The sequence below is a fragment of the Bombyx mori genome, chromosome 23, assembly GCF_030269925.1.
Source record: "Bombyx mori chromosome 23, ASM3026992v2".
NCBI lineage: Eukaryota > Metazoa > Arthropoda > Insecta > Lepidoptera > Bombycidae > Bombyx > Bombyx mori.
In genome coordinates this window covers 3,435,227-3,449,030 of record NC_085129.1, presented here as the reverse complement: position 1 = coordinate 3,449,030, position 13,804 = coordinate 3,435,227, and the positions used below count along the sequence as shown (strand labels likewise).

At 38.0% G+C, this 13,804-nt stretch overlaps 1 protein-coding gene across 2 annotated transcripts in view; it reads right to left on the bottom strand.

Moving 5' to 3' along the window:
- Positions 1-5,761: 5,761 nt before the first annotated feature.
- Positions 5,762-13,804, bottom strand: part of LOC101746787 (delta-1-pyrroline-5-carboxylate synthase) — a 42,594-nt gene continuing 34,551 nt past the window's right edge. For both annotated transcript variants that reach the window (XM_004921658.4, XM_004921657.5), the window contains exon 10: positions 5,762-12,042. In XM_004921658.4, coding sequence (XP_004921715.2) covers positions 11,921-12,042 — 122 coding nt within the window. In that variant the 3' untranslated portion in view covers positions 5,762-11,920. The remainder of the gene's footprint in view (positions 12,043-13,804) is intronic.

The window sequence follows — 13,804 nt, the reverse complement described above, 5'->3', positions numbered from 1 at the left end:
AAAGGAAGTATGATAGTATGACATATTAACGTATAGCTAGCTAGCTAACTAAATTGTATTCAACAAAGTTTCGAATGATACAACACGCAACACGTGTACCATTTAGAAGCCACTGAGCGGATAAAACACAGAGTAACAAAACCGGCTCTTCTCTAATATTTTAAAAGGCATTTTTGTAAACCACGGATCTGTTGATCAACAAATAGCGTTACATAATCCGTCAATGATTCGCGCTAGAAATAGGTAGAAAGATGTTACTGACACAGACAGACTCATGACTATTTTCAATTGAGAATTTGAAAGCTTGTCATGGCGTTCAGGAATCAGTTAAAGGTGTGAAGTGGATGTAACGCTAGAAAAATTGAAATTGTTTTTTTGTTTTTAAATTAACGCCCTCTAGCGTATACGTGGCGCAGTGTGGGGAAATGTATAATTATGAAACACTGCGTAGTGCACTTCGTGACTATACTATCTTGTCTGTGGTTCGAGGGTGAGATTGATACAGCACTATAGGCGGAACATTCGAGAACCGTAAGACTATTAGTATAAAAGGACAAGTCACTTTGTCCGAAGCTTTTTCAATCAACATCTCTTGAGATGCAGTGCAAGTTGTATTACGTATTTACCATAGTCAATTTAACAGTTCCTTGGTGTATTTTTATTCAACCAGGGTCCTAATAACTGGTACATTACATGTACATCAGTTAGGGTGCGGAGTGTGAACTTATTATCGCCTTCGAGATCCCGCAGTACTTTTCTGCGCGGACGCTGCCGGAAGCGAGGTGCTCTGTGTTGGCGATTCAAGAAAGTACTTGACTACAGTAGAACGAGAAACACACCTGCATACACAACCTGGCTCGGATCCAGCAACCCAGTTGCGGGGAAGCAATCCAGTAAACGTTTATCGTCATTTTGTGAACCAAACTGGTGATACCGTCTTTATTTATAATATTGTTATTTTAATCTCACTTTCTTAAATACTTACTCGTGTGTTCGGTATACTTACCGACACACATTTAATCAAGGATACCTTACCACTAATTTATTCTGTGTAAACAATTATAATCATCGAATCTGTATTCATGTGTAGTGAATAAACTCTAGTATAATATATATTGTAATTGTTTCATTTATTGGCGTGAGTCTCCCAGAGCGGTAAGTGGTGGCGCCCTGAGATCCTCCTGTTCACCGGTTGTCTACCGGTGGTGACGTGTCTAGAAGTGGTGCGACTCGGCCCCGTGTCTCTCGACCCATAGACCACCTTTTGGGGAGTGACGCGACGGGGCCTCATGTAACATCGGCATACCAGGGACACTCTTAGACACAGACACGTTATATGGAGAGGAGTCCATTCCAGAGCCTATGTAGCAAATTTATTTCTCCAAAAACATGTACGGATCTTCTAGTTGATTCCAAGTAGTAGGAATGTAGACGAACTATACCCTGGTGTTACAGTAAATGGAAACGGAACAACTTTCATGTTCCTCGGAGCAATCCCCTCTGAAAATAAGATACAAACTCTGGGAGAATCAAAGTATACTTAATACGTGTCTATTAATCAAGAGTCTACGTGACGTGAATCTACTAGGGACCAAAGGTTACAAACATTGCCAGTTTTAATTCCAAAACAAAATAATTCCGCTTATGCTTTTAATACCATAAATAACAAGAAAGCGAAAAACAAATGCTATTCTATAAAATTTCATCTCTGTTTTCTGAACTATAAAGCCATTATTGTTCCAAGTATTTGAAGTCTAAACTAGCAATGTAGATAGCAGTTACAGCTTACAACTTCCCCTGATACCATTTGTGTTAAATGAAACATATTTGCGCACGATAATTTGTTCTCGGTCTTTACATTTAAGGTCTAAATTAGCTCGACATTTTTTTATGAGAATTGCTATAATAGTTTTATTTGAATAACTTTATAATCCGTACTTAAAATAAACTTATCTGTGGTACTGTACAAATTGTAATGGAATTCATAATAAAAAAGCAAAAAGGTTAGTCGACATCACAGGTCACCGAAAAGTTGGCAATTACCTTGGACAAAGAATTAGTCTTGCTATTCAAAGGGTGCACGCTGCCAATGTCTTCGGAACCTTGCCTAAAGAGACTGCTTTTAATAATACTAGTGATCCCCGGGTAGTCGAAATTCGACTATAATTAATTGTACTTATAAGTTTGAACACTATTAAGATTCTATTTTCAAAGACTTCTATAATCACAAATTTCGCCAAGACTACACTATAGAAAAATATTAATAAAGCCAAACAATATTTAATCTATTCTCAATTTGACAACAGACGTCAAGAACAAAAGTTTGACAATAAATAAATAGCATGCGTGCGTGTGTGCGTCAAATACATGGTAGTGTCTGTAATGTTTTTTTTATTGATTTAATGTAAATAAAAAATAGTCTAAAAAATAGGCATAATTAAAAAAAAATTAGCAATCTGCACTCCTCTATATTCTCTATAAGTGTGGGAACATGCTCCTCCGTCCGCGCATTTTTCATAAAAAGGGGTACAAAGTTTTTCCTTCGCGTATTAATATATAGATATTTTAGGTATTATAGTAATAGTAATAATCTTTTTTAAATATTTTTGGGTTTATGTACGTTGTTAGAGTTGATTGTCTCATATATAATTATAATATGCGTATTAATACTATATATTATGCAATTCATTGTCATCATTACATCAATAGTGATGATGTAAGCAATAATAGTAATGTTAACATAAATTACTAATTCCGGGATGTTATAATATATGTTATCCTCAGTAGTATTGATAGGCAAACGAACTTATCTGAAGTTAAATTGCCTAATGTTACGGATGCCATAATAATAACGGCACCATCAGACTTATGATTGAAGTTTCAGTTACATTGGAACGTGGTCGCTTTCGCCAGGATATAATAATATGTGAAGGATCCGCAGTATAAGAATTACGAAGAATAAATTAGATATTTTTGAATATTTTTATTGTTACGATGGACGGCAGCATTTACATTGTAGATGTCTATGGGCTCCGGTAACCACTTAACACCAGGCGGGCCCACAGCTCGTCCACCCATAAGCAATAAAAAAAAAAATGTGTGATGTCGTGGGACACCGGATAGGAACGAAGTTCCTTATTATAAAAAAATTTAATTTTAAGTTCTATTCGAGGTATAAACAAAATAAAACTGGAGGTTTCGCAACAACCCACGGTCATTCGGTAACGTGCGAACTTATTGTGGTACACTTCATTCACGGTTGTTTGCATAAGAGTTAGTGTATTGCGCAAACGAACGCTCTGAGGTCGTGGTCAATGAATGATAAGAAAATATGTTATTTTTTGTACGTATGCATTACTAATAAAAATCTTACGTTACGGACGTTTTTTCCCGGTTAGGGTACCCCTCCGCATCGTCCCATAAGGAACTTTGTTCCAAAATTAAGCTTGCAGTGGTGATAAGGGGTCACCGGAGCCCATAGACATCAAAGACACCTTGAGACATGAGTTCTAAGATCTCAGTATTTACAGTACAACGGCTTCTCCAACCGTCGAACCGAAACGCATTACTGTTTCACGGCAGAAATAAGCAACGCGGAGTAACGTTTCCGTGCAGGCTCACAAGACGCCCTACCACCAGTAAAATGATAGATAGATCAATGAGAAATTGAAATAATGATGCAAGGTAATCTGTAACTGGAATTCAGCATTTTTTATCACCATTACCAAATCAGAACCGGTTTTTTTTTAATTGCTTAGATGGGTGGACGAGCTCACAGCCCACCTGGTGTTAAGTGGTTACTGGAGCCCATAGACATCTACAATGTAAATGCGCCACCCACCTTGAGATATAAGTTCTAAGGTCTCAGTATAGCTACAACGGCTGCCCTTCAAACCGAAACGTATAACTACTGCTTCACGGCAGAAATAGGCAGGGTGTTGGTACATACCCGTGCGGACTCACAAGAGGTCCTACCAACAGTGATTACGCAAATGATAACTTTGCGGGTTTGATTTTTATTACACCATGTTATTCCTTCACCGTGGAAGTCAATCGTGAACATTTGTTAAGTACGTATTTCATTAGAAAAATTGGTACCCGCCTGCGGAATTCGAATACCGTTGCATTGATACGGTAGATACGAATGCACCGGACGTCTTATCCTTTAAGCCACGACGACTCTTACGAATAAGCTGATCATTTCATCATTACGTCTCTTAAATATTGAGTGTATTATCTATGATTACGTCTTTGGTAATTATTGATAATAATAATAAACAGCTATAATAATACCTGAAGCCACGGAAAGTATTTAGTTGAACTATTTTATGAATCACAGAACAAAGAAAGAATTTAATGCGTTTCAGAAATAAGATTTCAATCAAGCACCGCCAGTTTGTTTGCGAGAACAAAAAATAAACCTCAATAAATCAGTCCCCCTTTCGTCGAAATCTCATCAAACTTTGCAAAAGTGCTTTCGGAATTTACATAAAACAAAGCGAAGCTATGTCTTATCATGAATACTTAGAACCGTTCACATTGTTTAGAACAATATGCTAAAATTTATACAGTAGCTGTCTGAATTCTTGAATGTTCAAGTTTTTGTCGAATCAAAATATCTCGGATACAAAAAAATAAAGTTGGAATTTTCAGTATAAAAGACGGCTAAAAAATGCACAGTGATACAGCAGTAAAACTAGAGTTTTATATCGGCGCACTGCGATCACCTACTGCATTTTCTGTTACGATATTTTAAACTATTTTATCTATTACTGCCGCATGACCCCCCACAGATACAACCAACAGAGTTTTTCGACGGATTTTCTCAATGCGTGGCCATTCCGATCCGGTGATAGACTCTGCGAAGCACTGCTCTGCTACGACTAGTGTTAGCAAATTCTCTCAGGTTGAGCCCGTGAGCTCACCTACCCCTCCGTGGGAAACTGCAATAGCCTAAGAGGCTACCAGTGAATAGGTAGTAAAAAAGAAAGCCGCATGTTACCTTTAGATTTGAAAAGTGGGACATCTGTAATACAATACAGCTGTGACTTAGACTTTAATTCTTAGGGTTGACTCTTCTAACAAGTGCGCCGCAAACTCGCATCCATTTCTATATCATAAATGAAGCTAGGTTTTTTTTAAATTTGGAAGAAAGCCTATGGAGGTATTATAATTGCCTACATTTAGTATGTATCAATTGTAGCGTATATCTATGTGTTTTGTGCTCATATTTAGTGTCCTGTAATGTGTGTGAGTATCTGCGTTTTTTTTAAATTTATTACTTAGATAGTTGGACGAGCTCATGGCTCACCTGGTGTTAAGTGGATACCGGGGCCCATAGACGTTTACAACGTAAATGCCGCCATCAACCTTGAGACGTGAGTGTAAATTGGCATTAAGTCCGCCAATGTAAATTTTACATGAAGTGTAATAAATAAATAAATAAATAAATAAAGTCCTTCAAACCGAAGCGTATTACTGCTTCACGGCAGAAATAGGCAGGGTAGTGGTACCTACCCGTGCAGACTCACAAGGCGTCCTACCACCAGCACGTCCTGCGTGTGTGTATTTTGATATGTGTTCAATTTATTTTGACTAGCTGTAACTTTTTGCCTATCTTACCTTTAAATTTGACTATCATAGAGAATGCCTAAGGCATTAAGTCTTCTAATGCACTAGAATAATTACATTAAGGACACATATCCGCACGAGGTGATTCCTCATCGAAAAACAAGTAATAAAATTAAATGAAAACACTATACACACTAAAATTAACCGTTTTATTACATTTTTATTTATTTTTCAAAAAATTTAGTTGAAATAATACGTTTCTTTGATACCAATGATTTGGCACAACAATTGCTTTAACACAATGCATACGTAAACACTAAAGTTATCTTGCATATTGTCATAAATCGTAGCAAGGAACATAAGAATTGTACAGTACCAGGCAATAAATATTGCACATCGATATTTGGAAAGAGACAGTCTTCTAATTTGGTTTTTGTTGTAGGGCGTTACCTGTGTGCGACGAAACACTAACAATCCGGTATCTCAGGAGACTAATAAATGTCAATTAGGTAATGTGCGACAGGTATAACGCTCTACGAAGCAACAATTAACCTTCTCTTTCGCACGGCCGATGTGCAATATTTAACGCCGGGTACTGTAATTGATAGTTTAGATATAGGTAACAACTTGGCTGTGTCCCTGATATTGCTGACATCCATGAGCCACTCTAACCACTCACTATTAGATAGGCCTCGTCTGGCAATACCGGTAGTAAAATAACTAGTCAGGTCATAAGTATTGTCACACAGTAAAAACTTTTCTTTTAGAATGCTGGCCACAAAAAAGTTTATTGAATTCGAATTTCGAATTGTTCATGAAAATAAAAATGTATACTTTTAGAATTTTACTCATTTTTAAATATGGAGTGGACGCTTAAAGAAGACCGTGTTGCAGTTATTGCGTTGCATCGTTGCGGTTACGCGCCAATTCAAATTTTTAACATACTGAAAAATTTGAATATAACCAAAAGATTCGTTTATCGTACCATCAAACGATACAATGAAGACTCTAGTGTAGATGACAGGTCAAGAAGTGGTCGGCCTCGGTCTGTTAGGACTCCAGCAGTGATAAAAGCTGTGAAGGCGCGAATTCAAAGAAATCCCAAAGGTAAGCAGAAACTGTTGGCCCTTCAGATGGGGTTAAGCAGAACCACGGTGAAAAGGGTTTTAAATGAAGACTTAGGGCTTCGGGCATATCGAAGAAAAACAGGACATCGTTTGAATGCTCGTCTAATGGACCTGAGACTGAAGAGATGCCGCGCTTTGTTGAAGCGGTACGCGGGAAAAAAATATCGGGAAATTCTTTTTTCGGATGAAAAAATTTTTACCGTAGAAGAGAGCTACAACAAACAAAATGATAAGGTGTACGCACGCAGTAGTGAAGAAGCGAGCAACCGTATTCCGCGTGTCCAACGAGGTCATTTTCCATCCTCGCTCATGATATGGTTGGGAGTTTCTTATTGGGGCTTAACAGAGGTACATTTTTGTGAGAAAGGTGTAAAAACGAATGCAGTTGTGTATCAAAATACAGTCCTGTCGAACCTTGTGGAACCTGTTTCTCATACCATGTTCAATAACAGGCACTGGGTATTCCAACAAGATTCGGTGCCAGCTCATAGAGCGAAGAGCACACAAGACTGGCTGGCAGCGCGTGAAATCGACTTCATCCGGCACGAAGACTGGCCCTCCTCCAGTCCAGATTTGAATCCGTTAGATTACAAGATATGGCAACACTTGGAGGAAAAGGCGTGCTCAAAGCCTCATCCCAATTTGGAGTCACTCAAGACACCTTGATTAAGGCAGCCGCCGATATTGACATGGACCTCGTTCGTGCTGCGATAAGACGACTGGCCGCGCAGATTGAAGGCCTGTATTTAAAATCACGGAGGTCATTTTGAATAAACTTTAGTGTCATAAGAATCTATGTTTTATTAAGTTCATTTTGGTATATGAATGGTTAAATAATGAATAAACTTGTTTCAATTATTTTACATTAAACATGTGACAGAATTTATGACCTGACTAGGTATATAATTTACAAAAACCTTCAACTACTTATTTTGAAAGAAACGCACATATAGGTATATTAAGTTAGTATATTGTCCCTTTCATGCGTAACTGGAACAGCCCCTTAGGCTACCGGCAAATAAGTGGGAAAAAAGTATATTGTGGGGCATTTAAAACCTTCCAGTTTGACAACCATTGTCCAACACGACTGACGCTGTATCATGTTTGTAGAGCTGAGGTACTTTATGTCTCTGGTGTCCAATAACCATATCTTAATTTCCCCTACGAATTTATAATATGTATTATAATATGTATATATAATAATGGTATATAATATATATCAATATGATATATATAATATCTAAAAGACACTATAATATACCTAGTCAGGTCATAAGTATTGTCACACAGTAAAAACTTTTCTTTTAGAATGCTGGCCACAAAAAAGTTTATTGAATTCGAATTTCGAATTGTTCATGAAAATAAAAATGTATACTTTTAGAATTTTACTCATTTTTAAATATGGAGTGGACACTTAAAGAAGACCGTGTTGCAGTTATTGCGTTGCATCGTTGCGGTTACGCGCCAATTCAAATTTTTAACATACTGAAAAATTTTAATATAACCAAAAGATTCATTTATCGTACCATCAAACGATACAATGAAGACTCTAGTGTAGATGACAGGTCAAGAAGTGGTCGCCCTCGGTCTGTTAGGACTCCAGCAGTGATAAAAGATGTGAAGGCGCGAATTCAAAGAAATTCCAAACGTAAGCAGAAACTGTTGGCCCTTCAGATGTGGTTAAGCAGAACCACGGTGAAAAGGGTGTTAAATGAAGACTTAGGGCTTCGGGCATATCGAAGAAAAACAGGACATCGTTTGAATGCTCGTCTAATGGACCTGAGACTGAAGAGATGCCGCGCTTTGTTGAAGCGGTACGCGGGAAAAAAATATCGGGAAATTATTTTTTCGGATGAAAAATTTTTTACCGTAGAAGAGAGTTACAACAAACAAAATGATAAGGTGTACGCACACAGTAGTGAAGAAGCGAGCAACCGTATTCCGCGTATCCAACGAGGTCATTTTCCATCCTCGCTCATGGTATGGTTGGGAGTTTCGTATTGGGGCTTAACAGAGGTACATTTTTGTGAGAAAGGTGTAAAAACGAATGCAGTTGTGTGTCAAAATACAGTCCTGACGAACCTTGTGGAACCTGTTTCTCATACCATGTTCAATAACAGGCACTGGGTATTCCAACAAGATTCGGCGCCAGCTCATAGAGCGAAGAGCACACAAGACTGGCTGGCGGCGCGTGAAATCGACTTCATGCGGCACGAAGACTGGCCCTCCTCCAGTCCAGATTTGAATCCGTTAGATTACAAGATATGGCAACACTTGGAGGAAAAAGCGTGCTCAAAGCCTCATCCCAATTTGGAGTCACTCAAGACATCCTTGATTAAAGCAGCCGCCGATATTGACATGGACCTCGTTCGTGCTGCGATAGACGACTGGCCGCGCAGATTGAAGGCCTGTATTCATAATCACGGAGGTCATTTTTAATAAACTTTAGTGTCATAAGAATCTATGTTTTGTTAAGTTAATTTTGGTATATGAATGGTTACATAGTGAATAAACTTGTTTCAATTGTTTTACATTAAACATGTGACAGAATTTATAACCTGACTAGGTAGTATTTTGGTTAGTTGTCGCGAGTCGTAGATAGCTGAGAATAACTGGAAACAAATCACTCACTGTGATCCGGCCCCAAATTAGGATTCCCTGTGCTATGGGTACCAGAGACTGACATACATACTTTTATAGGTTTACTTTAAATAAATATCTAGATAATAGACACCCAGACAAAGAGAAAACAAAACTGTTCATCACACGAATGTTTTCCCGATGGGGGGAATCGAACCCACGACCCTCGGCGCAAAACTCAACTCAACTAACTACTGCACTTTTTAGAAGTTGTCGTGGCCTAACGGATAAGACGTCCGGTGCATTCGTGTTGAAGCGATGCACCGGTGTTCGAATCCCGCAGGCGGGTACCGATTTTTCTAATGAAATACGTACTCAACAAATGTTCACGATTGACTTCCACGGTGAAGGAATAACATCGTGTAATAAAAATGAAACCCGCAAAATTATATTTGCGTAATTACTGGTGGTAGGACCTCTTGTGAGTCCGCACGGGTAGGTACCACCGCCCCGCCTATTTCTGCCGTGAAGCAGTAATGCGTTTCGGTTTGAAGGGTGGTGCAGCCGTTGTGACTATACTGAGACCTTAGAACTATATCTCAAGGTGTGTGGCGCATTTACGTTGTAGATGTCTATGGGCTCCAGTAACCACTTAACATCAGGTGGGCTGTGAGCTCGTCCACACATCTAAGCAATAAAAAAAATAAAAAAAAACCACCGTGTCAGTCGAGTAGATATAATAGAAAATACTTTTACGGCTTAATTTCGCGCTTATTATACTCATTGTCTCTCACATTTCGTCGTCCATGAGTGAACACGAAACAATATTATTAATTCGCCATAAAAAATGAGAAATTAAATCGTAATAGTACTTTTTAATTATATTACTTTACGAAATGTTCTTTCATTTTTATATACGAAGCGCTAAATATTGTCAGAGCTGGAGTACCATAATATACAAAGCTATAACAGTTTTGGCCCATTGAATCGTAGCTTGAAGGCATCAAGCTGAATCCACTTGAATTCACAAGAAGTGGGTAGTTTAGATCATTGTTGTCGTCACCTGCTCAATCGCTTGGCGGCTCAAGGTCAGATAGACAATTGTTCTTTTTGTTTTGTACCATATAAAGTACTCTAGGAAGTTGAATTCCTTCACAGTTCATTTCTAAAAATCACTGCTCCGCATACAGTCTGGCTCTGAAATGATCTCGTATCCATTGTGTTTCCACACACTGACACGATCTTCTTTACACGAGGTTCAAAACTATACCTCAGTGATGGACCTTAGTCCTGACCTGACCTGACCAGACCTGATGTCCTTAAGCGCCGATGATCACTTAACATTAAACGGGTGGTCAGCTCGTCTTATATTTGGTTACTTTGTAGATGGACGATAGAGATCAAGGCTGAACTTGGGTTTAGTGATCATCGAAGCTCATAAAAAGCACAATGTAAATGTCGCCTAGCTTGAAACAACAGGCTAAGTTTCAATTATGTAGTGTAAATACTCGGGGCACGCATGAATGTTTCCCCATAGAATTAGGCTGGATGGTTTTTTATTTTATTTTTATTGCATAGATGGATGGACGAAGTCACAGCCCGCCTGATGCTAAGTGGTTACTGGAGCACATAGACATCTACAACGTAAATGCGCCACCCACCTTGAGATATGAGTTCTAAGGTTTCAGTATAGTTACAACGGCTGCCTCACACTTCAAACCGAAATGCATTACTGCTTCACGGCAGAAATAGGCAGGGTGGTGGTACCTACCCGCGCGGACTCACTAGAGGTCCTACCACCAGTAAACATACCGTTGTAGTAGTAAGAGCATTGTAGATATACAATACACATAAAAATTTATTGGATTTGATTTTATTTACATGTCGTTCTTCAATATTCATTAAGTTCGTATTGCATTAGAACCATTGGTAGGTACTTCTACCTGCGAGATTGAAACATCGGCATAGTAGCATCTATACAAGTACATCGGGCCTCATATGCGTTAGGCCACGACTATTATTAGAGCTAGATTTCGAAAAGAGCAATAAAAAATCTCTTAAAAAAAAACAGTATTTACACAAAAAAAATTACAATGAAAAATTTGCGCGAATCAAAATCTCAATCAAATCTATAAGAGATCTATATGAAAAATAATATTCCAAAATGCATAATTTAAAAAACGTTTTTTTCTTCTTTTATGCACTAAATACAAAAATAAATAAAATCATCGAAACAAAACAAAAAAATATATAAACATACTAAATCCTCCTCCTTCAGTCGATCGCTCATTGCTGAGCATCGTGATGCGCCCGCCTGTGACCTTTTTTTGTAATTTGTAGCCACTTATGTCGGTCTGTGGCACAGTGAAGTGCGTGGCTCAGTCTCATGTCCAGACACTCAGACACTTGGTCACTCCATCTTTTTCGGCTACGACCTCTGGATCGTCTTCCATCCACTTTACCTTAAACATACTAAATAATACCTACAAAAATGAGTTTCGTTTACAAAATACTCCCTCATTCACTTCCGCACCTAATATCCATCTTTGGTTAGACTTAATCTAAATTATTCTAATCTCCATATTTCTCGACAATATTCTATTGAAGTAATACAGTTTCATCCAAACGTTGCTTCGGAAGGTTCATGCGACTGGCATTTTCTCGTGTATCCAGTTTCGTTTGCCCTCATTGAACTCGGCTGCAGTGTGATCAGTTCCCTCCAATATCCATTTCGTTGTTAACAGACCTTCTACACCGACTGGACCTGATCGGGAGTACGGTTTGCCATTAGTTTTTGCTTACTTATACCTTATGGTTATCGATGTACTTATGACGTGAAGGGGTTTTGTGATATCGCACATTTAGAAATAAAGTGGCTTAATCCAAAATTCTGGTGTTTTTGGTAAACACCAAAAATATATATTTCGTTTTTATGTAATACTTTGAGCTGTTATGAGCCTTAAATAAATACATTACCTTAAATAAATAAGTCAAAAGTATGCGCTTGATTTAAAAGAAACAAAAAGTGTACTTTGACTTTTCTACCTAAAATTTAAATATATACATTTATTTATTTATTTTATGATTGAAGGATTACCGGTGGTCCAGAGATCTTTCCAGCTTCACCAGGACAGGTGGGCGTGCAAAGGCTCAGCCAAGAGGGGTGAGATTTGCTAACAACTGCCCGAGCGCCTCCGGAGGAGACCTAACAACTCAAGAGCAGCTGCTTCGCGAATGAATCTACTGCCGGATCGGAATCGCAACTCACTACCAAAATCCGGCAAAAAACCCAGAGGGTTGATGTTAAGTTAGGTCGTTTTTTTAATTTTATAAACTGATAGAACACATCTTTATAAGTACAAAGCCTTCAAAGTATAAAAGTATTTTATTAGTTAAGCCCCTTCAATTCTAAGCTTTCGATATTACCCGGTAATCATTGGCAGCATATATAGAATAAAATAATATATTTTATAAAGCCGTTCTATACAGCTGTTTTATACAGCAACGACAAAGAAAATTGTATTTGAAAAGTCGGAAACAATATAAAAGCGATAAAAAAAATCGAGATTAAGCCATGAAGGTTGTTTTAATTTCGTCTAACGCTTCATCAAATCTTTTCTCAAATACATATGAGGCAGTCCGCGCAATAGTGGCCTAAGCTTACTGTGGTTATTATGGAGCAATGAGGTTTAAGTTTTCATGAATCTGAATTTGAGTAGTTAAAAAAACAATACGCGCAAAAATAATGCTTACAAAGCCATCTGTTATCTATGGGTGAAATTATGGATAGGTCGGTTTTGCATTAAAATTTATTATATTTTAAATAAATTGCAATATACATAATTATAACCATGATTATGAACAAATATGGGTTAGGCCACTTTTGCGCTGACGGCCTCATAATATATGAAATTAAATCCGTTGTGTTCCTAGTGTCGACTTCAGCTAAGCCTCGTGAATAGTTGGTAGCGTTCAGTTTGTGACGTCTATAAGCTTCGGTTACAACTTAATAGCAGACGGGCCATGAGCTCGACAATCCGAATACAGGAATAACAAAATGATAAACCAGGCTCAAGTGAAACCATTCGATAATCATCTATTGTGCAAAATATATCATTCGATATAAAGTTACATTCCAAAAGCTTAATGAAACGGCAAGTGATTGATTATTGTCTAGATAATCTAGATATTTCTCTTAATTCAAGAAATCGCCTACATAGCGTAAAACGCTAGTTTCTGAAGCCTCAACAAATGACACGTGAAAGGCAAAAGAAATCAGGAGTGTACTATTTTCAACGCGGTGACAATTCTATCGCCAAACAACAATTAAAAAAACAAGAGTATCAATCTTAAGCATCAAGTTAATTTATTCCTGTTAATAGACAGACGAGCTCACGCCCCATCTGATGTTAAGTTGTTATCGGAACGCTTAAAAATAACATTGTAAGCCATCACCAGTCTTGGGACATGAGTTTGAAGCTTCAATCATTTACAACAGCTGTCTCACCCTTCAAACTGGAATGCTA